General features: G+C 41.2%; 2 protein-coding genes across 3 annotated transcripts in view; one reads left to right on the forward strand and one right to left on the reverse strand.

Annotated features, from left to right (window-relative positions):
• LOC126400085 (neurogenic differentiation factor 2-like) overlaps window positions 1-25,207 on the forward strand; it is a 130,834-nt gene that overhangs the window by 55,552 nt on the left and 50,075 nt on the right. The window lies entirely within an intron of this gene.
• Window positions 325-18,410, reverse strand: aldh18a1 (aldehyde dehydrogenase 18 family, member A1). Of its 2 annotated transcripts, none has more exons than XM_050060516.1 (18): window positions 18,080-18,410; window positions 17,757-17,861; window positions 14,315-14,466; window positions 13,031-13,180; window positions 12,737-12,841; window positions 12,463-12,615; window positions 10,807-10,897; window positions 10,316-10,440; window positions 8,795-8,939; window positions 7,826-7,899; window positions 7,516-7,615; window positions 6,899-7,119; window positions 6,270-6,407; window positions 5,957-6,152; window positions 5,691-5,812; window positions 5,395-5,581; window positions 3,948-4,043; window positions 325-2,920 (listed from the first exon to the last, which is right to left on the reverse strand). In XM_050060516.1, exons 2-18 carry the CDS (start codon window positions 17,845-17,847, stop codon window positions 2,724-2,726), a joined length of 2,343 nt encoding a protein of 780 aa, XP_049916473.1. In that variant the 5' UTR covers window positions 17,848-17,861; window positions 18,080-18,410; the 3' UTR covers window positions 325-2,723. The 2 variants fall into 2 exon arrangements, with proteins under 2 accessions (XP_049916473.1, XP_049916472.1); XM_050060515.1 differs by having other exon boundaries at window positions 12,457-12,615.

The raw sequence follows: 25,207 nt of genomic DNA on the forward strand, positions 1-25,207 counted from the left end.
CATAAGCCTGTGATTCCATTATTAGTCTCAGTTCTCCTTCTCCCTCTTTTCATTTCTGATGGCTGGATAATTAAACCTCTATAGTATTGTCTTCCATCTTCCTTGCCCCACTTCCAGCAATGCGAATTCCCCTATGGGCAACTTTAAAAAGGCCCTTTTTAGACATCTGTTTTTCAGATCAGCACGACTTTTTTTCCCCCATTAATTTGTGTTCTTTGTGAAAGTAGAAAGACTAGTGCCAGGACAGAGACGAACATACGTGTAACAAAAAAAAACAATCCACAACATTTCAAGCGCAAAAATCAAAGAAAGTAAGAAAAATATCCAAATAATCTTTTTCAACATTTTTTTTATTCTACAATACTGCTATTATACAACCCAAACCAATCCTTAAGTGTGGATTGCAAAACATCAGATAGGAGCTCAGAGGCTGGAATGTTACAGAGCTTAATTTAAAAGCAGTCGCGTTCTCCCCTCCAGCTTGAAGGAGGCAGCTTGTCAATTACTGTTCCCGCTCTGACAGAGGCTCTGGGCGCCACGATGAACAAGCAGGAAAGCAGCAAAGCATGGAAAAATGAGCACAACTTGTAACAATGATCAAATAAATAAAAAATGGTAAATAAAATGGATGCATAAAAGCGTTGTAACTATAATGCAATTAAATAAAAAATGGTAAATTTCTTATAATTTTGTATAAATGTTCATGATGGCACAAATTCTCATAATGTAATTAAATTTTAATAGAGGAAATCTGAATGTGTAACACACCAGGGTTTGGTTTAACTGAGAGAAAGCTCCTTTTTCTACTATTAAATGCCAACTTGTGGTGTCTAAAATTAACAGGACTATCACCTTATTCGATTGAAATACCTGTACATTTACATATGGAAAATTCAGCCTGAAATTACAGCAAGAAAAACTGATGTTACATGAACAAAGAGAGCACTTAAAGTACAGTCAGAATGAACCATGAGGCAATGAGCCAAAGCAATCAACTAAAATAAAACTGGGCCTTACTGTTATATATGTACAATTATAGCAGGAACTTATTTTTGGATTTATTTTCAAATAAATTACATATATTTTAGAAAAAATATAATATGCCCATCATAACACTGTTTATTGGCTACAGAATAACCATTATTTGCACAATTAAATTTGCTTAGTAAGTGCAGACTGGTATAGAGGATTAAGAATACTTTGATATTCTGTTTTCTCACACACATTTTAAAGAAATGAAATGTTTCTGTGAATTAGCACCACTTTCAGAATCATGTCCTGAGATTGCACTTTTGAAGAATTATTTCAAGCACTTCAGTTTCCTTTGACACATGTATGATACATAGTATGTATTCACTTTGTCTTAACGAAAGCAACCTTAGTTAACGTCATTCTTGTTCACAGTTTCTCCAATCAATGCATTATTGCCAAAGTACTGTGATTGTCACATACAGTAATACCTCCTGCAGGAGCCTATGAGGGTAAGGCTATTAAATGAAGGCTGGCACATGCACAGTAAAATCAGGGGCTGTATTCACACTTTTAAGAGGCTTAAGAGTTTCTTAATCAGAGGAGAAAATGGTGGAAACACAAAGACGTCGGAGAAATATTATTCAAACACTGGATGACAGCGAGTAAATTAAATGCTGCAGATCAGATTGTGCAGGGATGATATGTAGGGTCGGTCTCATTGGGGATACGCACACATTTCCCAACCAACGCTATAACCCCAGAAGTAAAATAATAGTAAAATGACAACACTGAGATATTTGATTGAACACACTAACAATGACAACACAAAGTCAGCAGTTCATTTAATTTCCACTGGGTGTCCACACCCTGCAGGCCCACAAAAGGGTGTCTGTGACAACCAATCACACCTGATAAAAAAGTGTCATACCTATCAACGGGTCAACCACACCTCTTCACTAAGGTAAAAGTCTCTGTCCTTTCCTTGCTCAGAGTTGCTCTGAGAACCTTCCTAAATCACTCCTAAGCTAGGACTCCTTACTCAAAATGTTTAGGTTGAGTTAAGAGCTCTCTGAGAGGATTGTCAGAATGTTTGAACACCACCTCTGGTCTGCACTTGCTAAAAGACGGAATAGTTGGTGCTCTATTTTAGGAATGACTCATTGTTTCACTGAGGCGTCTGTAGTCAGCCGTAGGTAGGAATGTATTTTTTTTTTAAAAAGATGGAGAATTAAAATTCTGTAAATCAAATGCTATCCATTCAAGTGCACCGGAAAAGTCTGTCAGGCCAAGCGCACCCAAGGAGGCTAAACTACCTGATCGGAGACCTTTGCTTCATTTCTAGCGATGCCTGCTGTATCTCTCCAGCATCGCAGCTCCAGTTACACAACATAAGTGTCGTACCCCATAGCTCCCGTGGGGTCAAAAACCATGTCCCAGCCTTCATTTAACAGCCTTGTATGAGGTTGACTTTACCCATCTCATATAAAAGAATTATAAGCTGAGGTAGAATTTCTAACACTGTAAAGTCTTAGTACCAGTCTGAAGTCTGAACAGGGACAACTTTCTGAATGTGCTGATAAAAAGGATAAAAAGGTGTGCTGAGCTTCTCTCTCCATGCTGTGTGCTTCAGAGCTTTAAAACAATGACATCAGCCATTATCTGCAACAAGGCCCCGGGGGGAGCTGTTGGCTGGCAGTGTAAACCATACTGACCAACGTTAAGGCCATGTGAGTGTTGTCAAAGTCTCTGGTCTAGTTGCTGTCCCTTTGCCCAGCGAGAGGCTGCCCGACAGGCAGGTTTTCATGGAGGTACTTCATGGTACCCTGCTCAGAGAAATCGGCTGCTGTGTGCCCGTCGCCTCTCAGGACCCACTTGGTGGTGAGCAGCCCCTCCAGGCCAACAGGGCCTCGGGCATGGATACGAGCTGTGCTTATACCTACCTCTGCTCCTGGAGACAGAAGAAGAAAGGCAGCAAGGGAGAATAGTAAACACCATATGACGTGTTGAGAGAGTGCAGTTATTTGAGAGACGATAACAAATGATAATAAGTAAGAATATGTAGGCTGTCGAAAAGACAACCTGTCCAATACAGATACTTGGTCAGCGGCCATCACGGATGATGCATAGAGCATCACCGTATGTGACACACCGAGGCGAGCAACATCTGTAGTATAGAGAGCAAGGTGAATGGGAGGTGAGGTGGATGGGTCAAACTAGGGTTGCTCCCTAATAGTCGACCAAACGTTAGTCAACCAGAAAGGTCACTGATCGTCAAGATTTCACTAGTTGCTTATTCGAGGGAAAAAAAACACAACAACCATGAAACAGGCGGTTAAAGGCGCAGCATGTGTACAGCCTCTAATTTCCAGGGCTGGTACCTGCGGTTATTCCACAGGCTAGTTAATAACATGTCGGCCAGGAAATCCAAAGTGTGGGATCATTTTGAGAAGGTGAAGGACAAACCCAAGGTGATATGTAAACTCATCTTCATTGGTCGACTACAAACATGACGTATCATCTGAAACATGGAAGTAGCTACATGCCCATTAGCCACTTAGCACAATCATTACTGCTTTGCCGACAGCGTCATTAACAGGCGGCTCGCTCAGTGTGTGACGTGCACTTGTAGATAAAATATAGGCCTATATTAATGAAGGTTCATTAGTACGGTTTTGTATTTCTCTGTAATGTAGCACAGTGTTAACAATGTTACTGATACTATTCTTTCTCACACCTTCAACTCAAACCATTGTGTTGCCCCGCCCACAATATTAATATCGTAAACATGCAGAGGACTAGTTGACTAATGACGACCATTGGTTGACTAGGAAAATTCTTAGTCGGGGGCAGCCCTACTAGATGATGCTCTAGTAGTAGCTTGATGTGTCGGGCCATTGACCAAGCGTCATTATTTGACAAAGTGGTAGTGAGACTGCGTTGCAACAATAGACATTTGACAAAATGCCATCACATACCCAGCCCAAAGCGGTAGCCATCAGCAAAACGGGAGCTTGCATTCCAGAAAACGCAAGCGCTGTCCAGCTGATGCAGGAACTGCTCCGCTGTCTCCTCTGTAAGAAAGAAAGTTCACAACCTTGTATCTCTGATCCAACACCCTTCTATATAAGTGACAATAACTACTGAGCTGGACATGATCATGTAGACAAGACTACAGGTCCAAATGTCATCAGGAGAAATCCTTGAGTTGCTATATGACTTTGAAATTAGATCCCACTCAATGAGAGGTAGATACTCGGCAAATATTGTATTAGTGAATCAAATTTGGTTGAGATTTTTGCACAAGGAGCCAAGGCAGGTTTTTCTCTTGATGACTGCAAAGATTATCTACCAATCAGCTAATGTGTCTGTCAGTAAATGTAACTGTTGTACTTATAAACACCTGTAACTGATCCATCTACCTATCTTATCCAGTGTCTTATCTATTGCACCTACCTATGTACCTGTCTTCCTAAGTCTATACTTCATCATGTCAGATATATTTTACATGGTGTATCTTTCTATCTACTGTAGCTATCCTTTCTATCTCTACTGTATCTGACAGACGCAGGTGGCAGAGTATATTTTAATTCATTGAGATACCTTCTGTGGTCACCAGATGGCAGCAACACATCCTCCACTGCAGGTGAGAATAATCCTCAGTGTAGAAATGTGACAAGCACATTCTCTTGCATGTTTCAAATGCTGCTCACTTTTATTCTGGTCACTCAAAGACACGCGAAATATTCTGCATATCTGTATTTCATCCTCCTCTAATGAGGGATGTGCACATCAGCCTTGTCGTGCACTCTTTTTGTCGAATGGTTCCTTTTGTTGCAGTCCATCCATGACACGAACGGCGCGATTCATGTGACGGCTTTAGTTCCCATCAACATTTCATGATATTCCCAAAAATCGGCCGCCAAATGAACGTGTCTCAGAAATTGCAATATGTTGGTTTTCAACACCGTCCGCATGCAATATGGCCTCAGCCTTTACATCAGGAAATACTCTGGACACTGCACAGCATGGTTCCAATCAACACGAGTTGGAAAGATTTGGTGTGATGGCTCACTTGAAAGACAGAAATGTGTTTAAACGTGACCTAAAGTTATGACAGGGACAAGTCTTTTAAACTGGGTTTTAGCATCTGCTCTACATTTTAAACGGGCTCTGTCCCCTGCATTGGAGTCGCACAGGGAGGCTGTGCACTCATCCTGACAACAAAGTGTCACTGCTCATTAGTCACTGTGGCAGGAAGTGAGATGAATGAGGAAGGTGAATCGAGAGACTGAGAAGTTGATAAAGATTGGACATCTACAGGAAGATGCATGAAAGAAATTATGTATTTTTGCCATTTTAAAATGCAAATTGGCGGAGAGGGAGATCAGCAAAATACTGGCACAAACACACTAGGCCACCTACCGTTTTCTGTGATGATAACGTCTGTGTGGGAGCTGCCATACTTGTGAATATGGTCCACAGCCTCCTGCATGCTGTCCACGACCTCCATGCAGCACTCAAGGTCACCGTACTCTACCCGCAGGGACTTGGCCTCTGATGGGCTGAATGTCAGGTAGGAGGCGAACCGAGGGCCTGCGTGAATCTTCACCTAAGGACACGATACAGATTAAAAGAAAGAAATTAAATGAGATAACAAGGATATTTATAAATAAATACATTTTAAAAGGTCAATCAGCTTATTTTGGATGATATTTTACCCGTTCGGTGCGCAGCATGTCAATGATCTGGTCAAACAGTGGAGTCCTGAGGATGTCCCTGTGAATCAGTAGACTTTCCATGGCATTACACGCAGCAGGGTAGTCGCACTTGGAGTCTCTGACTGGAACAGAAAGTATCAGTCAATTACTGACATATTCTTAGTTGTAATCTAAAATGAAGATGAGCCGTGTTAATTTACTCATACAGTAGAAATGCACACAAACTTCTACAGGTCAAATCAGCAAGAAGATTCATTAACGCTGACCAATTTTGATGACTTTGTCAATGCTGGCTTCTGCATCGACGTAGACATGGCAGATACCCTCACTGTGACCCAGCACCGGGATGCCCTTGGCCGCCCGCTGAATGTTCCTCACCAGCTGAGACGAACCTCGGGGGATAATCAAGTCGATCATCTTGTCCAGACGGCACAGATCCTCCACCTCCTCACGAGTGCTCACCTTGTGACAGATACAGGTTTGTCAGCCACAGCAGCTACATGCTACGACATCTGAGTTCCCCCTTTCCATGAAATGTGCTTGTATTGGCTTATGATAAATGTATATGAAACATTTTACCAGCTGCACAGCCTCGCTGACACCATGCATGGAGAGGGCTTCCTGGGTGAGCTGGTGGAGGACACGGTTGGTGTTGGCTGCCTCTTTGCCTCCCTTCAGCAGGAGGGCGTTGCCACTGGCTATGGCCAGTGCTGCCACCTGGAGAAACACACACAGGGTTTGTGATATTACTGCGGTCATTTCAAGAAAGTTATCTTAATACTTAGGCTGCTTGCATTTGCTAAAACTCTAAATAAGGCAAGGCAAGTTTATTTACATGGCACTTTTCAGCAGAAAGACAAAAGAAAGACGATATAAAAAGGACATTTAAAATAAGCCTTGGTTTAAAAGAACTGAGAGTTACGCAGACCTGCAGCTTTCTGGGAGTTTGTTCCAGATATGTGGTGCTTAAAAATTAAACGCTGCCTTCCTGTGTTTAGTCTCAACTCTGAGGACACAAAGCAGACCTGTCCCAGGAGACCTGAGAGGTCTGGATGGTTCACAATGAAGCAGAAGATCAGAAATTTGGGCCCTAAAGCATTCAGAGCTTTATAAACCAATAGTGTCCATGAAAGACAGGAAGCCAGTGAATACAAAAAAATCTTTAAACTTCCAGATCTGTTTGTGTTAGTGCAGCTCTGCCTGGATACCTGCGGCAGGCAGTCAGGCCGGGCCTCAAAGATGACCAGCAGAACTCCGATGGGCACAGTGATCTGCTCCAGCTCCAGGTTGTGAGCCACCCTGGTCCTGCGCAGCACACGACCCACACTGTCCTGGGCGGCCACGGCTATCTGGCGCAAACCTATGGCCAAGCTGTTGAGTTTGGCAGGTGACAAGCTCAGACGCTTCAACATGGCTGGCGGCAAATGGCCTGTAGAAAGGACGGAGAGCAAGGTTACACTTTGCTATCAGTGGATATATGATCGAACTCTCATCAACAGAGGCAAAGCATAGAGAGTGGTAAAGTCGCCCTCTGGTGGACAGATATGAGTTAAGCTGCATATTTGGAAATATTTACAAAATTATACAAGTCTGTGTGGCAATATAATGATTGTAATTACACTTAATTATTTCCTGCCAGAGAGGAATCTGTTGATATCAAATCTGCTTATGGATCATAAGCTTATATCCCTATGATTAGTTCAATAGCAACAAAAAATATATATACACTAAGTAAATATTATGGGCTTCAAAAACTTGTAGAGAGTACCACACTGCTACATCCTCTCTAAACCTGACCAACTGACTGACTGAGGTGCTCTGTTACCTGCATTTACAGCCAGGTCCATGTCCATCTTGTTGGCAGCCAGAATCTCCTCCTTCTTTTCAGTCAGCAGCTCTGCTAGATGGCAGATGATCTCACTCCTCTGATGAGACAGTAAACCAAACACAGGCAGGATGAGCATGGAGCACGTGTGTCCACAAGAGGTCAGAGTTTGTCCATATCTGATAAAAAGGTAAGCTTTGGCCTATTTATTCAAAGAACGTGTGTTTATAACCTGAACTAATATATTTTTTACGATTAAACTAAAATCCTTAAACACAAATAATGATCCTTATTCAAAACAATTTGGCACCTGGTCTGGGTGCAGGGAGGCCAGGGTTCTTCCAGAGGTGCGAGCCATTTCTGTCTGATGCTCCACAGTTGGGCCTAGTAAAGGGTCAGTGACAGAACAGGCTTCACTCAAAGAACATTTAGCTGCCAGTTTCAGGTATATCTAGTTTAAGCTAAAACAACAGTCCTGAAATAAAATCATACCTTCATGAAGGTTATCATATTTAGGTTTTGTTGAAATTGTTTCAGAGGTGTTGATTCAACTTTAAGATCTTTTCTGATTTGGAGGTTGTAGTTTGTGGTGCTGTTGAACTGTACTGGGTTTTAATGAGGTGTTTCATTCAATTTAATCTGTTCTCATTGACAAAAACACTGTATACAAAATATTACACTTCCCAGTATAATTCATGAGCACCACAAACTACCAGGCCAGTCAACAGAAGAAAATGTTGGCACCATATGTTTCTGCAAACCACAAATATGTTACATTTGCACATTTCATACACAACATCGTTTCTAAAGTGATGTAATATATGATCTGATTTTGTCATCGGAAGGCGGAGGGGAGGGTGGATGGCATGTCACCTTGGTGAGATGCTGGCTATGCTGCAGACCAATGTTCAAGACAAACAACAACAAAACCTGATGGTTTTTAGCGTGTCGTTCCTGTGTTTCCAGGCCCCTAAACATGGGTGGTTTTTTAGGGACCCCTCACAGTTTTCCCAGTTTTTTTTTTCAGTTTTTTTTGGCGGTTGCTTTGCAAACTACATCCTCCTAACACTAAATCAAAACCCTTAAACTAAATAATTATCACAAACAATTATAACCTTCCTGAAGACATGATTAATTGCAGGACTGTTGTTTAGACTGGGTTCACTTTAGCTAGACCGTCCTAATATAAAACAACAGAAGCTACAACTTTAGCATGGCTGCAGTAATACAAATGTGAGAGGAGGTTTTGACAGAGAGCATTCGGCCCAGGTTAACTCACCAGCAGGTTTGATCTCAGAGAAGAAGGTCCCCACCTTTTTGCCCTCCACGATATCAGTGATGACGTGACCTGTTACTTTGGGGTGGGTGCCGTTTGCAATGACCACTGAGGTGCCACCCTGTAGGGCCCAGAGGGCAGCCTTTACCTGCAGGAAAACAAACACACAATTAAAAACGGGTCTCTTTAAAATCTCTACTTGAAGTCTTTACTTTTTAAAATGATGAGTTACAATCTCAGTGTAAATGTCAAAAACAAATGTTACCTTAGACATACAGGAAGAAGCAGGAAAGCATGTTATTTGTTTTTGTTGTCTCACTTTGATCAGAGGGAAGTGTCAGGAAATGCCCACATAAACACTTTGCTACAGTATAGCTGACTTCAAATGGTTCAGCAGGATAACAATGGTTATCAAAGGTGCTATACAATTCTGACAGTGTAGGAACTGCAGGCAGTGGTAGAACAAGCACTTAAACCTTTTACTGATGTTAAAGTACCAATACAGTGGTTCGCAAGGGCTGAGCTGTGCCTTAAAAAGTGCCCTTTGTTAGTCTTCTTCTCTGGTGCAGCAGTCAGAGGAAAAGTGTAGTGCCGCAAAGGAGGATTCACACAGAGAACAAAAGTGATGCAGAATAGAGTCTGGATTTTTAAATATTTCTATTTTCATCTTGGGGCTGTACAGACAGTGAAAAACTGTGATGAGTCACCCTACATGTGTGTTACTCTACAGGTGCACCCAGTCAGTCATAAGGGCTCGATTACACACCTGAAGCCAAATGCCAGCAGAGGCCTGTACTATGAAGCCAGTTCAACTTACCCAGGTTATCTTTTCGTTATCTGGCTTGACTAACCATCTGGATAACTGGCACTACAAAGCCTTCTGTTGATCAACAAACAACAGAAGGAAGTGGTGACAGGTGTAGCTAGAAAAGATGTGGGGAGTAAAGGCAATAGCGGTGCCAATGGTAATCAGAGCACTTGGGGCTGTGACCCCCAAACTGGGAGAGTGGCTCCAGCTGATTCCAGGTACAACATCTGAGGTCTCTGTCCAGAGGGCCACAGTCCTAGGAACCTAAGAAGATACTGCTCAGAACCCTCAAACTCCCAGGCCTCTGGTAGAGGACCCAAGCTTGAGGACGATATATATATATATCTAAATGTTAGCTTCCTACAGCCCCTAAGAGGAAAAGTGGTTACAGAAAATAAATGGGTGGAAATGTCAGCTTGTACACTGGATATGGGATTCACTGGACAGAAAGACAATAACATAGAAAGTATCATTACAACAGCGTTAACTTTACACTTAACAAGTTAGAGTCCTGCTGCATTTAAAATCTACTTCAAAATGTTTTTTAAAAATGCTTAAAATATCAAAAGTAAAACGTGTCTAAACATGTGTACAAAATTAAAGTACAAGAAGCTCTGCACTTTGCCCACCTGATGAGTGTCTACTAAGATAAGGCGTTTATCTTGAAAGTAAATAAACAGAGTATTTAACACAGTAAATGAGGACTTGTAATGTACCTTGGCCTCCATGCCTCCAATCCCCACTCTGGACTTTGTGCCATAGGTGATGGACTGCTGGTCTCCAGGGTAGAAGATGTCAATGAGCTTTGCGTCATCTGTTCCTGGGGGGCTGTTGTACAGTCCTAAGGAATCAACAATTGCTCAAACATGGGTCTGATAGAGCATGACACACAACTCTAAAACCTTTGTCACATGTACTGTATACGAACGCCTTGCAAATCAATAAACAAACAAACTGATGATAAATATCTACATCTACTGATAGTGAATGGACCCTCAGCCATGACACACTCACGTGCACACCTTGTGGCAACCCCATCAGCATCAATTTCAAACACAAATGCAGAAGGTCTGTGTTTGTCTCTTTCATACGACTCTCAGTTGACCCTGAGAGGGGTGTGTGTTTTTTTATCCCGGTGAAGAGTGCAGACAGATGGTGTTGTTACCTAACAGCTGACCCAGACTGTTGTTGTGGTAACCGCACATACCTTCCACGTCAGACAGTGCGATGAGGAGGTCAGCCTTCATCTCCACGGCTAGCCGCGCCGCCAGACTGTCATTGTCCTTAATGCTGATCACCTACAGAACCAGAAAATCGCTGATGTAAGCTCCTGAAGACGGAAAGTCAGCCATCTGCCATTTACCCAGCTAAGTGTTTTCTTAAGGGTTAGAGGAAGGCTGGTAAATAGAGAGAAACATCTAAACACTTATGTGCTGCTATTACTGAACTGTCTGTGCTGGACCATCAGGGAAAATTTTAGGAACTGCGACAGAGAAACAGGGAGGTAATCAGTGACCAAAAGGTCAATCTCTGTAAACCAGTCCAATTTTTTTCTGGATGACAAACAGCCACATTAAGTCCACGCTAGGGTGCTTTCACACCTGTTGTTCGGTTCATTTGATCTGGAACAAGGGGAAAAAAAGATAAATTGCTGGTTTTTAGTTTTGGTCCAAAACCAGTAGGAACAAACATGAAGTCATACCAGCTGACAGGTAACTGTCTGGACAGATTTAGTGACTGTCATCCTGCATCAGGACCCACGTGAGGAAATCAAATGCTGATGATGATTGATCATCAGAAGTTTATGCAGCACTTTAATGCTACTGATGTGTTTATTTTTGTTCTGTGGTGTCAAAGAGCATTATTAGTATTATTAGACTGCAAATCAGCCGCACGAAGCAGAGGCGTCTTGTACGGTAATGATTCAGGGGTCATTACTGCAGGATTGCTGTCACAAAACTTTTTAATGAACTGACAAAGTAAACTGAGTCGGATACGAGCACAGCAGCTTTAAAAGCTTTTGTCCTTTTAATCAGGGGGGAAAAAACCCAGGCTGACGTGCATACATGTTACCAAATGATTAGCATAAATAGGTTATATACATGACCTGATAGAGATCATCTGTAGGCTCACGTCCTGAACAGATTTCATGATCAGCAGATGGACTTATTAGTTGTTTAGCTTTTGAGATCATGCTGAAATCACGTATCTGTGATCAGAAAATCCTGTGTTTGGTTCATTTGCTTTCACATCATAAACAAACTGCAGCCTGGTCCTCACCAGGGTTTGATTGACAGCCCAAATCAACTGTTCTGACCATGCAGACAGACCTGATTTCATTTTAACCGAACCAAACAGTTTAAGTGTGAAAGCGCCCTAAGTTTACTTGAAAATCCTTTCTAATTTTTCATAACACTACTACAATACTTTGCCAATTTGCCAACAGGCTGTGTCATACCAAGTACAGCAATCAGCCTTAGCTGTGAAATGAGAGAGAGAACGAGGTAGAATCATCGCCAAGACAAAGATGTGTTAGTTATTTCTACAGGTGAGCAGGTAAAAGAAGGAGTCTACCTACAGGAGTTAGTCCCGGCCCCTCCTGAGAGCACCTTCTCCCCAGTGACTGCATGCACTGCCATCCATCCCCTCCCTGCATGCACATGCCTTAATGGTTGAGTGCAGGGCTGGTGAGGTGAGGCAGGGTGGCAGAGGTGTTTCAAAAAAAAAAAAAACTGTAGCTAATGAACAGTGTCCGTCTACACTATACAAACACTGTCTCTTTCAACCACTCCAACACCCCTGCTGCCTCCGCCACCGTCACCTCTACCAGCGCTGCCCCCATGCCGTCTGTACCCACATTTACCCCCTGCAGGTCGCTGTTGGGCTCCGGCGGGGGCACCACGGCGTCATTGGTGTTGATGATGGGCACGATGTTCATGCGGAGCAGCTCCTGCAGCGTGCTGTTCAGGTTCTGCCTCTTTTGGTCATCATGGAAATCCAGATTTGTCACCAGGACCTGACAGCGGAGTTAACAGAGAGCAGTGAGTGACAGAGTAAGATTTAAATATGTTACTCTGCATAGTACATGCTTCTTAAGCACTTTAAAGTGATTGCTTTCCTATGGAGTATAGAAGTACCTGTGCAGTGCAAGTGCTGTATTGGGTGAACATGGCCTCATACAGGGCCATCAGGCCGCTCTGTCCGGCTGCAGCACAGGCCCGCGCCTCCAGCACCGGCAGAGACTGCAACACACATACAGTACATGAACATAAACTACCTACCACAGAGTTAGATCAACACTAATCAAAAACAATTTCAGGAAACATTAAGCTACACCTCTTTTTACATGACTGAAAGTTTCAACCCAGACAGAGATAATTTACATTTTCACATTACTGTAAGCCTCCACACATTCCTCCAGCTTTCCTCACCATGTCTTTGAGCTGATTGTGTCCTGAGTGCAGCGCCTGTCGGACACTCTGGGACAGCAGGATCTCATGTCTTAATCTCTGCTTGCCAAAAGCCACCGCTCCACTGGTGACGATCATCATCTCCCGGCCCTGATTCTGCAGCATGGCCACCTGCAAAACAATACGCCCAATTAGGACTCAAACACAGGGCTGGTTCACCCAAATTACATAACGACATATTGTCTTACTCACCCCTTGTGGTAACTAACCATGATTTTATTTTATGTTTTAATTGACGATATCTGTCCCTGTGAAATCTGCCTCCACCCCAATATAATGGGGTGAATGGAATTATACCTGTGGTGCTCAAAGCAAGGAAAGTTACATCTAAAAAATGAAATGCAGTGTGTCTTTCCAGAAACAATTTTCTACCAAAGAAACAAACCCTTTGAAACTGCTCACAGCATGTTTGGTGGATAATCCAGGGCATTGTTGCCAGAGAAAAATGTTGTTGAATATTTCATTATTCTATGACAACATAAGTCCATTTGCCTGTTGTATTGTTTGATCGGAAAGGTGTCTCAAGAAATGGGAAAATAAAACTAAAATTATGTGCATGACGAGACACCATATGAAGTAGTCTAGCTGAGATGTCGATCCTCTTTTTCAAGGGTGTTTGCTCCTCTGTCTAGTAATTTGATTTAAGGTCACATTATATCTCATAAAAAAAGCTGCAAAGATTAGTTAAGCAATTAGGTGATTGACAGAAAATTAATTGGCAAGTATTCTGATAATCAAATAGTCATGTTAAAGTAATGTTTTTAAACAAAAAGCTAGAAATTTGCTGGTTTCATGCTTCTTAAATGTGAGAATCTGACACTTTTCTTCGTCATACGTGATAATAAACTGAACATATTTGTATTTCTGGACTGTTGATCAGATAAAACATACCATCTGGCGTGTCACCTTGAGCTCTGGGAAGTTACAAAAGGCATGTTTCGCTATTTTGGGACATTTTATTGACAAAATACTCTATTGATTCATGAAGAAAATAATCGTCATAGTAATCAAATATGAAAGTAATTGCCAGTTGCAGGCCTACTCACGATCAGGTATTAAATAGTAAGTAGGAAAGGAAACAGAAAATTGAATATGTAACAACAAAAGAGTTATTTTAAAAAAAAGTTCAAATCAGTAAAATTATACTAAAAAATTAATCTAAATATTTAATTGTGAGCTGGTCTACACCCTGACTTATTTTATACTTCATTAAAGTACAGATCGACCTGGTATTTAGACTCTCACCTGCTCCACAATGGAGGCCAGCCTCCCCAGAGCCAGACCGCACTCATCTCCACGGGTGACCACAGCACTGCCGAGCTTGACTACGATCCTCTTGGCCTGACGCAGTTCACCGCGGTGTGCGAAGGAGCTGCCGTGGGCCCTCCCATGGGGAACTGTAGAGGGAGACGATGATGTTGTTACATCACTGGAGAAAAGTGTTTCATCACTTATTTCAGTGCTCCTCATCAGCAAGACACAAGAAGTAACTCTGAGCAGAAATGAAAAGCAGACTATTCTGTTGTGAATAATTTGTTGTGAATAAGCTTGTACAGTCGTGTTTTTATCATCTAAGAAACATTTTAACTTAACTTTCAAATACAAAGAGACTATTTTACATGTCTTCATCTCTTCATACCTGGATCACTGCAACAGCCTCTTTTCTTGCCTGAATCAAAACTCTATTAATGGACTGTACAGAATTCAGCTGCCAGGATTTTAACCAAAACCAAGAGACATGATCACATCACTCCAGTTTCAGCATCTTTACACTGGCTCCCAGTATGTTTTTAGGGCTGCCTGCAACTAACGATTATTTTCTTCTTTTGTTTGTTTGTTTGTAATGAAATTTTTTATTGATCATTTCATATTGTCTAGACAGATTGGCAGAATAGTTTGTGTAAACACTGATATATATATATATATATATATATATATATATAAAAATAAAAAATAAAAAATAAAATAAATACATAAAAAAGACACACACACAAAAAACCTATTATTTTCATTGTCGACTAATCTGTCGATTATTTCTTCGATTAGTCAACTAATCATTTTATCGAAAAATGTGTTAAAATATTGAAAAATGACGGTCTGTCTCTCCCAAACCCCAAAATTATGTCATCTAATGTCTTGTTTCGTACTCACGCCAAAGGGTTTTAGTTCACTGTCATGGGAGAGTGTGTAAAGCTGCCAATATTTGAACATAAGAAGCCGTAATAAGAGTATTTTGGGGTACTTTTATAGTACTTTTCTATGAAAAATGACTCAAACTGAATAGTCGACTACTAAAATAGTCGCCAATTATTTTAATAGTCGATCAGTCAACTAATCGTTGTGGCCCAATATGTTTTAGAATAGATTTTAAGATTTTACTGATCACTCATGGTCTCTCTCCCAGCTATATCTCCGATCAAGGTATTTGGTCTGTTCCAGAGACCAAAGGAGACAGAGCGTTTGCTGTCAGGGCGCAGAGGCTCTGGAACGATCTGCCTAAGGAAATCAGGTCAACCAAGTCAATGATCTCTTTTTAAGTCCCTTCTTACAACATACTTTAATTGGAGAGTCTTTCCTGATTTTACTTGAGTTCTAATTTCCTTTCAAAGGATAACATTTTTATAGACCAAATTGTTTTTTCTTAATCTGTTTCTTTTAAAACCTGTTGATTTTATGACCTGTGTGTTTTATCTTGCTGCCTTGTGAAAAACACTGTTTTTGAAAAGTGCCCTATAAATAAACACTACTATAATTACTACTAATCAACAGTCCTTGAAGGGCAGAAAATCCACCTTTGCTCTCATATAGTTTATATAAAGACATTTAGTTAGTTGCTGAAAATGACATCAGAAAGCAAAATAACAAGTAAAAAACAGCAGTGGTGTAAGCAGCCTTCAACTGTTTAAAAACTGTGCTTTAACAACAGATCAATGTATTAGTGTAAACCTTTCTACACAGAACATTGCAAACATGACATAAATGTGCAAACACGCATGTTTTTCTGTTTTACATTGATTACATGACAGAGACAAACAGAGTAAAGCCGTCCCCTACATTCATCTGTAACCTGGGAAACAGATAATCACAGCCTTCAAACTGCCACATCAGCGGGGCGGGCAGAAAAAAGCCTGTGCTGACATTACACATCTCTGCGAAGCAATGAAGCGCATGAGGGAGACAGACAGAGAGAGAGGGAGAGAGACAGAGAGACAGACAGAGAGACGGAGAGGGGGAGAGACAGAGAGACAGACAGAGGGAGAGAGGGGGAGAGGCCGATCACATCTTGTTCTGACTAGAGTAGGTCAGAAAACTCCCTGCAGGCACAACTTCTCAGTCAAAGTTTGCACAGTGTGTTAGATACACGTCTGGAATTCAGCACATCGGCCTGCAGACGCTGTGCTCACTGTGTTGAACACAATCAGGAACGTGTTTGTCTACATTCAGGAGAAAACTAAAGGCTAAAACTAATTAATTACTAGGCTGCAACTACCAATTATTTGTTGATTGATCTCTTCATTATTGTCTCAATTGATCAGCTAGTTGTTTGATCAGGAAATGGTGAACAGTGTCACAGAGGAGGAAAGAAACCTGAAGATATTCACATTTAAGAAGCTGGAATCAGAGGATTTTGACTTTTTTTCTTAAAGCATTATTCACATCAGGGCACCCAGTGGCTTAGTGGGTAGAGCAGGCGTCTCATATACTAAGGCAGTGTCCTCGATTAATCGAATAACCATTGCAGCTCTGTGATTTTCCTTCTCGAGTCATCTGTTAGTTTTTCAATAAATTGTGAATCAAGTCACACACACTCACACACATCACATTAGTCACAACTGGACTGGACTGCATTATTTTAATTTAAATTTAATTTGATTTTTAATTTCTATTTATGCACTTATTTTAACTTATATTATTTTATGGTTTTTTTTTTTTAATACAACAGTGTTGTTGTTGATGAGGGGAGGTATGGTTTTTGTTTTTTGTCTTTCATGAGCTGCTGGACAGTTGAATTTCCCCTCTGGCATGAACAAAGTTATTTTTCATGACAGAAAACAGTAAAAAATGCCCATCGTATTTTCCACGGACCCTGAGATGAGGTCTTCAAATTGCTTGTTTTGTCGGCGCAACAGCCAAATTCTGACATTTTTTATTTACAGTAATAACAAACAGAGAAATGTAAATACAGTATTTGGCATTTCTGCTTGATGAATGGCTTCATAAAGTATTAAAATAGTAACTAATTTCAAGGCCACAACAAACTATTTTATTCATTTTGGTTACTTTTTAATAAATCAACAAAATGTTGGGTCTATAAAATGTAAGAAAACAATGAAAGGTTTCCATCATGGGTCACTAAAGTCCAACGTGACGTCCTAATATTGCTGGTTTTGTCAAACAACACTCTAAAACCCCAAAATATCAGTTGACAGACACTTAAAAAAAGGAATGCAGCAAATGTACAAGTCGGAGAAGCTAGAAGTGGAAAATGTTTGACACTTTTGCTTAAAAATGACTTATATGATTCATCACAAATCAGAATACTTTGTTTTTATCTAAAGATCTGAGGTATAATGTTTGTTGTCTGTAATCCAGGGTGCTGGATGACTGAGAACAGACTGTATAATCTACACAGTGTTTACATGAGATAAAACTGTATCACACACTGTGACACTGCAGCAGGGCTTGCCTTGTGTCAGAGGTCTGGTGAGCAGCCGGCATACGTGTCTCTGGTGATCCAGTGGGATCCTTGAACACAGGGTCAGCCTGTGCAGCAGCATGGTCACGTTAATGCCTTTACAATCACAGAGACATACAGGGAGTCAGAAACACACATGCACAATGTATCAGCATCAAAGAGTTTAACTGTGGTATTACATGGAGAAATCAGAGGTGAGTTATAGAATTAAATGACAACATAAAAAGTGATCCCATGTGTCCTGATGTGCAGTTAAACTATAACCACTCTTCTGGTCCTTTAGATGGTGAAATAATAAAAGTGTTTGTTCTTACTTAACCTCCTGCAGTCCCAGCACAGTTTGTCCTGTGGAAGCACCTGTCCCGTGAAACGTCTTCTACTGAGTTTTTTTCATCTTCTCTAACCGGTTATTCCTCCATTTATCACCCAAATACTTGAACAGAGGTGGACTCTGCAGGGCACGACTCCTCCCCTGACTGACTGAGCTGCTGATGAAACTGTCACCGCGGTTTGCAAACAGTGAACACCGACCGTGTGCTAACGTCACCTCACCGTCTGTACGTTAAACACCGCTAAAACTAAAGGACTAAGTATTATATATCACTTTTGGTTGACTTTAAAATGTTGTTTTTAACCGAGAAAACCGCATAAATTAGCGGTGAAGTGGCAGGATGTGACGTTTAGCCAACCGGCGAAATGCGGAAGACGAACGGAAGTGATGCTCCAGTCTCACATTTCAAAATATAACTCAACTTATAAAAACCGCTATTAAAAGCTAAATGACTTTTTTGCTTCGTGTTTTGTTATTAATTCCATTAATAGTAAAAAATATTTATTGTAATTCGATGTTATAGTTAGCTAATTGTATATCTTTGTTTATAACCTATTTATATCTGCTTATATCAGAGGTGGGACCAAGTCATAGTTTTAAGTCAAGACAGGCAATTCTCGAGTCAAATCCCAGGTCAAGTCCAATGGCAAGACAGGCGAACCTGAGTCAAGTCCCAAGTCAAGACAGGCAAGCCCTGAGTCAAGTCCCAAGTCAAGTCCCAAGTCAAGACAGGCAAGCCCTGAGTCAAGTCCCAAGTCAGATCTAAAGTCAAGACAGGCAAGCCCTGAGTCAAGTCCCAAGTCAAGACAGGCAAGCCCTGAGTCAAGTCCCAAGTCGTCTAAAGTCAAGACAGGCAAGCCCTGAGTCAAGTCCCATCTAAAGTCAAGACAGGCAAGCCCTGAGTCAAGTCCCAAGTCACGTACCAAGTCAAGACAGGCAAGCCCTGAGTCAAGTCCCAAGTCAAATCTAAAGTGAAGACAGGCAAGCCCTGAGTCAAGTCCCAAGTCCAAGTCAAGTCTAAAGTCAAGACAGGCAAGCCCTAAGTCAAATCCCAAGTCAAGACAGGCAAGCCCTGAGTCAAGTCCCAAGTCAAATCTAAAGTCAAGGCAGGCAAGCCCGGAGTCAAGTCCCAAGTCAAATCTAAAGTCAAGACAGGCAAGCCCTGAGTCAAGTCCCAAGTCCAAGTCAAGTCTAAAGTCAAGACAGGCAAGCCCTGAGTCAAGTCCCAAGTCACATACCAAGTCAAGACAGGCAAGCCCTGAGTCAAGTCCCAAGTCAAGTCTAAAGTCAAGACAGGCAAGCCCCGAGTCAAGTCCCAAGTCCAAGTCAAGTCTAAAGACAAGACAGGCAAGCCCGGAGTCAAATCCCATGTCAAATCTAAAGTGAAAACAGGCAAGCCCTGAGTCAAGTGCCAAGTCAAGACAGGCAAGCCCTGATTCAAGTGCCAAGTCGAGTCTCATTCAAGACAGGAAAGCCCTGAGTCAATCCGAAATCATGATATGCAAGCCCTGAGTCAAGTCCCAAGTTGCGTCTCAATTCAAGACAGGAAAGCCCTGAGTCAAATCCGAAATCATGATATGCAAGCCCTGGGTCAAGTCCCAAGTCAAGTCCTGATTAAAGACAGGCAAGTCTGGAGTCAAGCCCTGAGTCAAGTCCCAAGTCAGGACAGGCAAGCCCTGAGTTGAGTTTAGGTCAAGACAAGTAAGCCCCAAGTCAAGTCCTGTGTCAAGACAGGCAAGTCCCAAGTCGTCCCCTTAACTTTGAGTTTCAAGTCCTAAACAAGTCATTATGCGCTCTTCGCCAATTGTGATGCAAATTTGTGTCTGGAGGCTGACTCGAGTCTAAGTCATGTGACTCAAGTCCATACCTCTTATGTATATACATATGTAGCCTATCCCCTGTCTGCATGTTCTTACACAACATTATATCCTTAACCAACACACCATTTTCTGGTCAAAGAAAAATATTTAAATGTCTTGTCCATCATGTTCATTTTACAAATATATATAAATTTAACCTGACTTATTTTTGTTATTGAAAACTTCCATTAGAATGTGAAACAATGCCCTGCAGGCTCCAACAGTGTTTTGCTATACAACACATGTTTGCAAAGGTGTATCCACTGGTGCGTACATAAGAGGTTTAAAGATCATGAGCAAAACATCATATTCTGTAACATCATCATGCAACTTTATTTTTTTTTTTTTAGTGTTTTTTAATAATAATAATAATAATAGTAATAATTTTACAGCAACAGAAAGGGCCACCACAGTTTTAAAAAAAAAGCACTATTCAAAATTATTTCCACTTTATCAACCTGAAAACAAAAAGAAGACGAGGGTGGTTGCACTACAACTGACCTAATTAGTTCTTTCATTAACTTGTGCACCTTTCATGTGCATCATGTGGTGGAGAAATCACAGGTCCACAGCAGAGATCAAAGTTTCCTGTTACCTGCACTATCATGCTGTGACAAAATGAAAAGTCACCCAGAGCAGAGTTGACTGACACCGTGGGACTCCCACTGCCCCTAGGACCACAGATAACTAAATTGGCTCCTGTTGCTCTGGCTAAATGTGTATTATTCCATTATATCTGTCCTGTTCTTTTCTCTGTTGTCCACTCTTGCCCTTTATCTGTTCTTCTGTGTTCCTCCTCCTCTTCGCTCTTTTATCTGTCCATCTGACTCAGGGGAAAGAACTGACCCTTACCTTGCTCCTGGCTCCGCTAATCCACTAACTCTATGTGTTTGTGTACGTGTGTGTGTGTGCGTGTGTCTGCACAAGCTTTTAACTTATTGCAGGTCTGTTGATTTTGATCCCTTTGAATTGGTCAAAGTACAGATTTTTCCTACTGAAACAAACTTTTGCAGCTGAACAGTTTGGTTGGTCTGAACTAAATGAATACACCAGTCACAAAAGACAGTGACATTTTATTGTGAAAGAACTTTTTACCATCACATTATAACAAATAGAAACACCTACTACCTAATATCTCAAAAACACTGGAAGGGATCACTCTAAAAGCACCTCTGTTTCGGATGGACTGATATTAATTTTTGTAGCAATACTGGCCATCCCCTGATTGTTCATCTAGCCATGGGTGGATCAGTAGACAATGGGCCCCTGGGCACAAATATGCAAAAGGCCCCGTCACCTCTCCTACACAGGAGCAAGATACATTAGCTTTGTGGTGTTTTTTTCTTTGCATACATTTGTTTATTGTCACTCTTGTCGTTTTGTGTCTCTTTGTGGTCACGTTGTGTTTCTTTTGGTCGTTTTGTGTCTCTTTGTTGTTGTTTTTTTAATCTATGTGTGGTTGTTTTGCCTGTTTTGCACTTATTTTGTGTCTCTTTGCAGTTCATTCACATCTCATTTCCCTCTGCTAACTTGAGTGTGGATAAAATAATATAATCTTGCAGCTCTCCCAGACTTTCCAAATGTTATCGGACCAAATGAATCACATCCTGGTGGTGAAACTAGTCATGGGTTATGATGCTAAAAACTGTTTCTGCTAAGTTACAGATGTTTCTTTCCCAGTGTAAGTCAATGGGAAAAAGTATTTTTGGGCCCAATGGCATTACGTGACGAGCCCCAGAAATTGCAGTACCACTAACTGGCCACTAGGAAAATTGGCTTGAAAGCTTAGCGCACTTCCTGGGGGCCTGGTTATGACTAAATACCCTCACAGCTAATTAAATTCTCATCCTCAGATGTACTTTGTATTAGCAAATGTTAGCATGCTAAACTTATGTAGCCTAAATATGGTACAAATTATACCTGCTCAACATCAGCTTGTTAGCATGCTTGCATTTTATCTTGACCAGACCACTTGGGTCTTTTCATACATAACTTAAATGATGATGATGTCTTGTGATAGATTGGGAGTGGGGCCAGATTCTTCAAATTTGGGTGATCCAGCCATTAGTTTTGAAAACTACCTCACTGTAATGGCAATGAGATTGGTACAACAAGTTTGAGGGGTTTGTCAGAGACGTCTCCGAGCAGTTCAATAATGGGACACCAGAAGATGTCCATATGGAGAGTCTCAGACAATTTGCTCATGACTTTGGTCCAGTGGTGAGCCAGAGTGTGGATGTACTAACTTGTTGAAGTGGAACCATGTGTCGTCTTGGATAAAACCCATAAGAAGCATCTGAGGGATCTTTGGAGGGCTTTACATTGTAATACACTAACTGGGTCATGTTGGAGTGTGTATGTTTGCTTCATTCATTGCGCCTCAACTCATTATCCCCACGGTCGTAGTGGCAGCATGTGGATTGTTCCTAATATCAGCGTGTCTCTGCTGCAGAGCCACTCCAAAATAGCTGCAGACACACAACTATATAACCCCCCTAATACTCGGCCCACATAGTCGAGCCGAGCGGTTAATCACTGAAGACAAGCATATCAGAGGAGCTGTGCTGTTTGAAGATCAAAATTTATCTGAGGAAAAGTTCTGACAAAGACAAACTTCAAACAGGAAAGATTGCAGGAGTAAACAGAGAAGTAGCCACATAAAGAGTAAGTGTAAAGAAGGTTTGTTAGAAGAAAGGATCGGCAGAAAAGTAAGTTGCATTTCTCTTTTACTATCAAAAAAATATATAATTTTTATTACTTTATTATTCAAAAGAAAGTGTCCTCTTCACAACATCCCTTTTGTCCCATGAAATGCCACAAATTGCACTTTTAATGATTTGAAAAACATTGTAATGTCACAATGCATTGATGAGATTGTCAGCAAGATGATGTGTAGCCTCTGGACTAGACTCATGTCATGAGCAAATGGACCAAATTGGCAGAAAGAGACATTTTCTTAAAGTAAGAGGGGACGGTTTTCGGCAAATTAGGATGGAAGCAATTTGCGTGGATTCAACTAATGAGCATATAGTGTCTCAAAATCTAATCCAAATTAACTGGATAGTGATGCAACACATATGTCACCTTTTTAGCTACAGTTCCATATTTTCTGTTCTCAGTTATTTTTTGAAAAAGCCTGTCAGTCATGAAAATAACACGTGGCCAAGATGTTAAAGAAACGAAGACTTTTAAACTTCAAATGCTGCTATATTCTCAGTGTCTAAGTTCCCCTCTGAGGAATTAAATCTGAGGGTTTTCCGATCTCTCATCCAGACTGATTCACCCAGGCAGGACTGGTGGTTGGTGTGGTTGTTGGAGGCAGCAGGGATGTGCACTTTGGGTGGTGCAGGTAGAGCCGGGCTGGAGTGTAGCGTCCTGGAGGAGGACTGGCAGACAGGACAGAGCTACACAGCTCACTGGCACAGCCTCACCCTCGTACCGCAGCATCACCGCAGGTTAGTGACAATATCCTCCACAGCAACTCTACCTTAATGATATTTAAAAGTCCAGTGTGTTGGAGTTAGTGGCATCCATCGGTGAGTTTGCAGAACTGAAACTGTGTGGGCCAAGGATGTAGGACAGAGGTAGGAAACCTGCGGCTCTGAAGCTGCATGCGTCTCTTTAGCCTGTCTTCAGTGGCTCTCTGTGGCTTTGACACAAAATTTATATTGTTGTAGGATCAGAGTCCAACTGTAAATATGTGGAACCTAAACACCAAATAAAGAAAATATTTTAACATCTCGTCAGCTACAGTTTTTTTCTTTGACTTTAGTTTGGTGTAGTGATGTCAGCATTACAACACGGAAGAGGAAATGTGCAGAAAAATGCACACGTGAAGACATCACAGGCTGTTTGTCATCTGTTTTGGAAATGAATTAGAATTTTTAAAATGTACTTCTTTAGACCAAAGAAGGGAAAAATCTGAGGTGTTTGTTATTTATAGGATATTTATGAAATGGTTTTACTGCTCGGAATCACCTGCAATCAAATGGTCTACAGCCTGGCACCTTTACCTCTAAATTAAGGCCAACCTCAGTAGCAGTGGGTAGTCCTGAGTCTCCCTAGGTAGGCTAGCGACAGATTCCAAATCCAAAAAAGGAAAAGTCTTGAAGAAAAATTGTGAATTTAATAGTGTGTGGAGGACACATTTGTTTGCTTTAAAGTACAAAATTATTCAAAAGTAGTCCACTGCATAGTAGCCATCTTGTGGTAAAATATATTAATGAATGCTCATTTAAATCTATTAGTAATGCTGATAGGATTATTTTAATAATAGGCTTTGTTACCCTCATTATTAAGCTCAAATATGTTTTGCAGCTCCTGACAGATTTTTGTTTTTGGCAAAAAAAAGGGAGTCTTTAAACAGTACAGGTTGCTGACCCGTGGTGTGGGAGGACTACAGTGGCCGACGCAAAAATGAGAAAGGAAGAGGAGCCGCTCTGTATGTAGATATCAATGGTTGATTCTAAAGGAACGTGCAATGATTCTTTGTTTCAGGTGATAAACTTAAGAAAACATAGTTACGATTATTATACTCCATTTCTGCCAGTAGATTTCCCCAAATCTGACACACGGAACCTTTAAAAATGAAGCAAGGGTGTACACAGTGATGGGGCAAGCATGTTTGCGATGACACTTAACCAGCATGCTGAGAAAGACATCGTGTGTGCTTGTGTGACTCTTTTACAGGCTGGCAGTGACAGAGGCAGAGCGCTCAGAAATACACTGGGAGGCCAGGAGGCTCCTCCAGCGATTCCTCTCGGGGGCCATCAGCAGGAATTACCCACATCCCAAAACAAGCTCAACCAGAAGACCCCATCAGCCATCAGTCTCCGAGCCTCCCGCTGTGGGGCCGAAGGTGCAGCGAGGCCCAGCTCATATCCAGAAGGAAGTTTGCCGTGTGACCATGACACCAAAGAGCGTTGTGTTGGAGAAGAGTGAAAGGAAGACTGTGGTGAAGATGGCAAGGATGCCACGGTTCTCAGCCTGAGAATTATTAACCATACAAGATATTTCAACAAATGCAAATTATGATATTATAAAACTTTTGTTTGTTTGTAGCTTAATTAATTATGATAAAATGTGATTAGTTTTATTGGCTAAAAAGTATGACATATGATAATAATCAATATGTTTAATTATGGTTTTAAAAATTATTTTAATTTCACACAGACATTAATTATTACTATTAAAAGATTTTAGATTAATGCTTTCAAATTGTTATTTGTTGGTGCTTTCAAACGATAGTTTTT

Source organism: Epinephelus moara, chromosome 13, assembly GCF_006386435.1.
Source record: "Epinephelus moara isolate mb chromosome 13, YSFRI_EMoa_1.0, whole genome shotgun sequence".
Lineage (NCBI taxonomy): Eukaryota > Metazoa > Chordata > Actinopteri > Perciformes > Serranidae > Epinephelus > Epinephelus moara.

Excerpts from the sequence above, each read along its gene's own strand:
- aldh18a1 (XM_050060515.1), bottom strand. The coding sequence starts at position 17,847 with ATGCTGCTGCACAGGCTGACCCTGTGTTCAAGGATCCCACTGGATCAC. Across the intron at positions 13,181-14,314 it reads TGGCCTCCATTGTGGAGCAG|GTGGCCATGCTGCAGAATCA; the intron begins GTGAGAGTCTAA and ends ATTGTTTTGCAG. Across the intron at positions 7,120-7,515 it reads GGACCTGGCTGTAAATGCAG|GCCATTTGCCGCCAGCCATG; the intron begins GTAACAGAGCAC and ends TCCTTTCTACAG.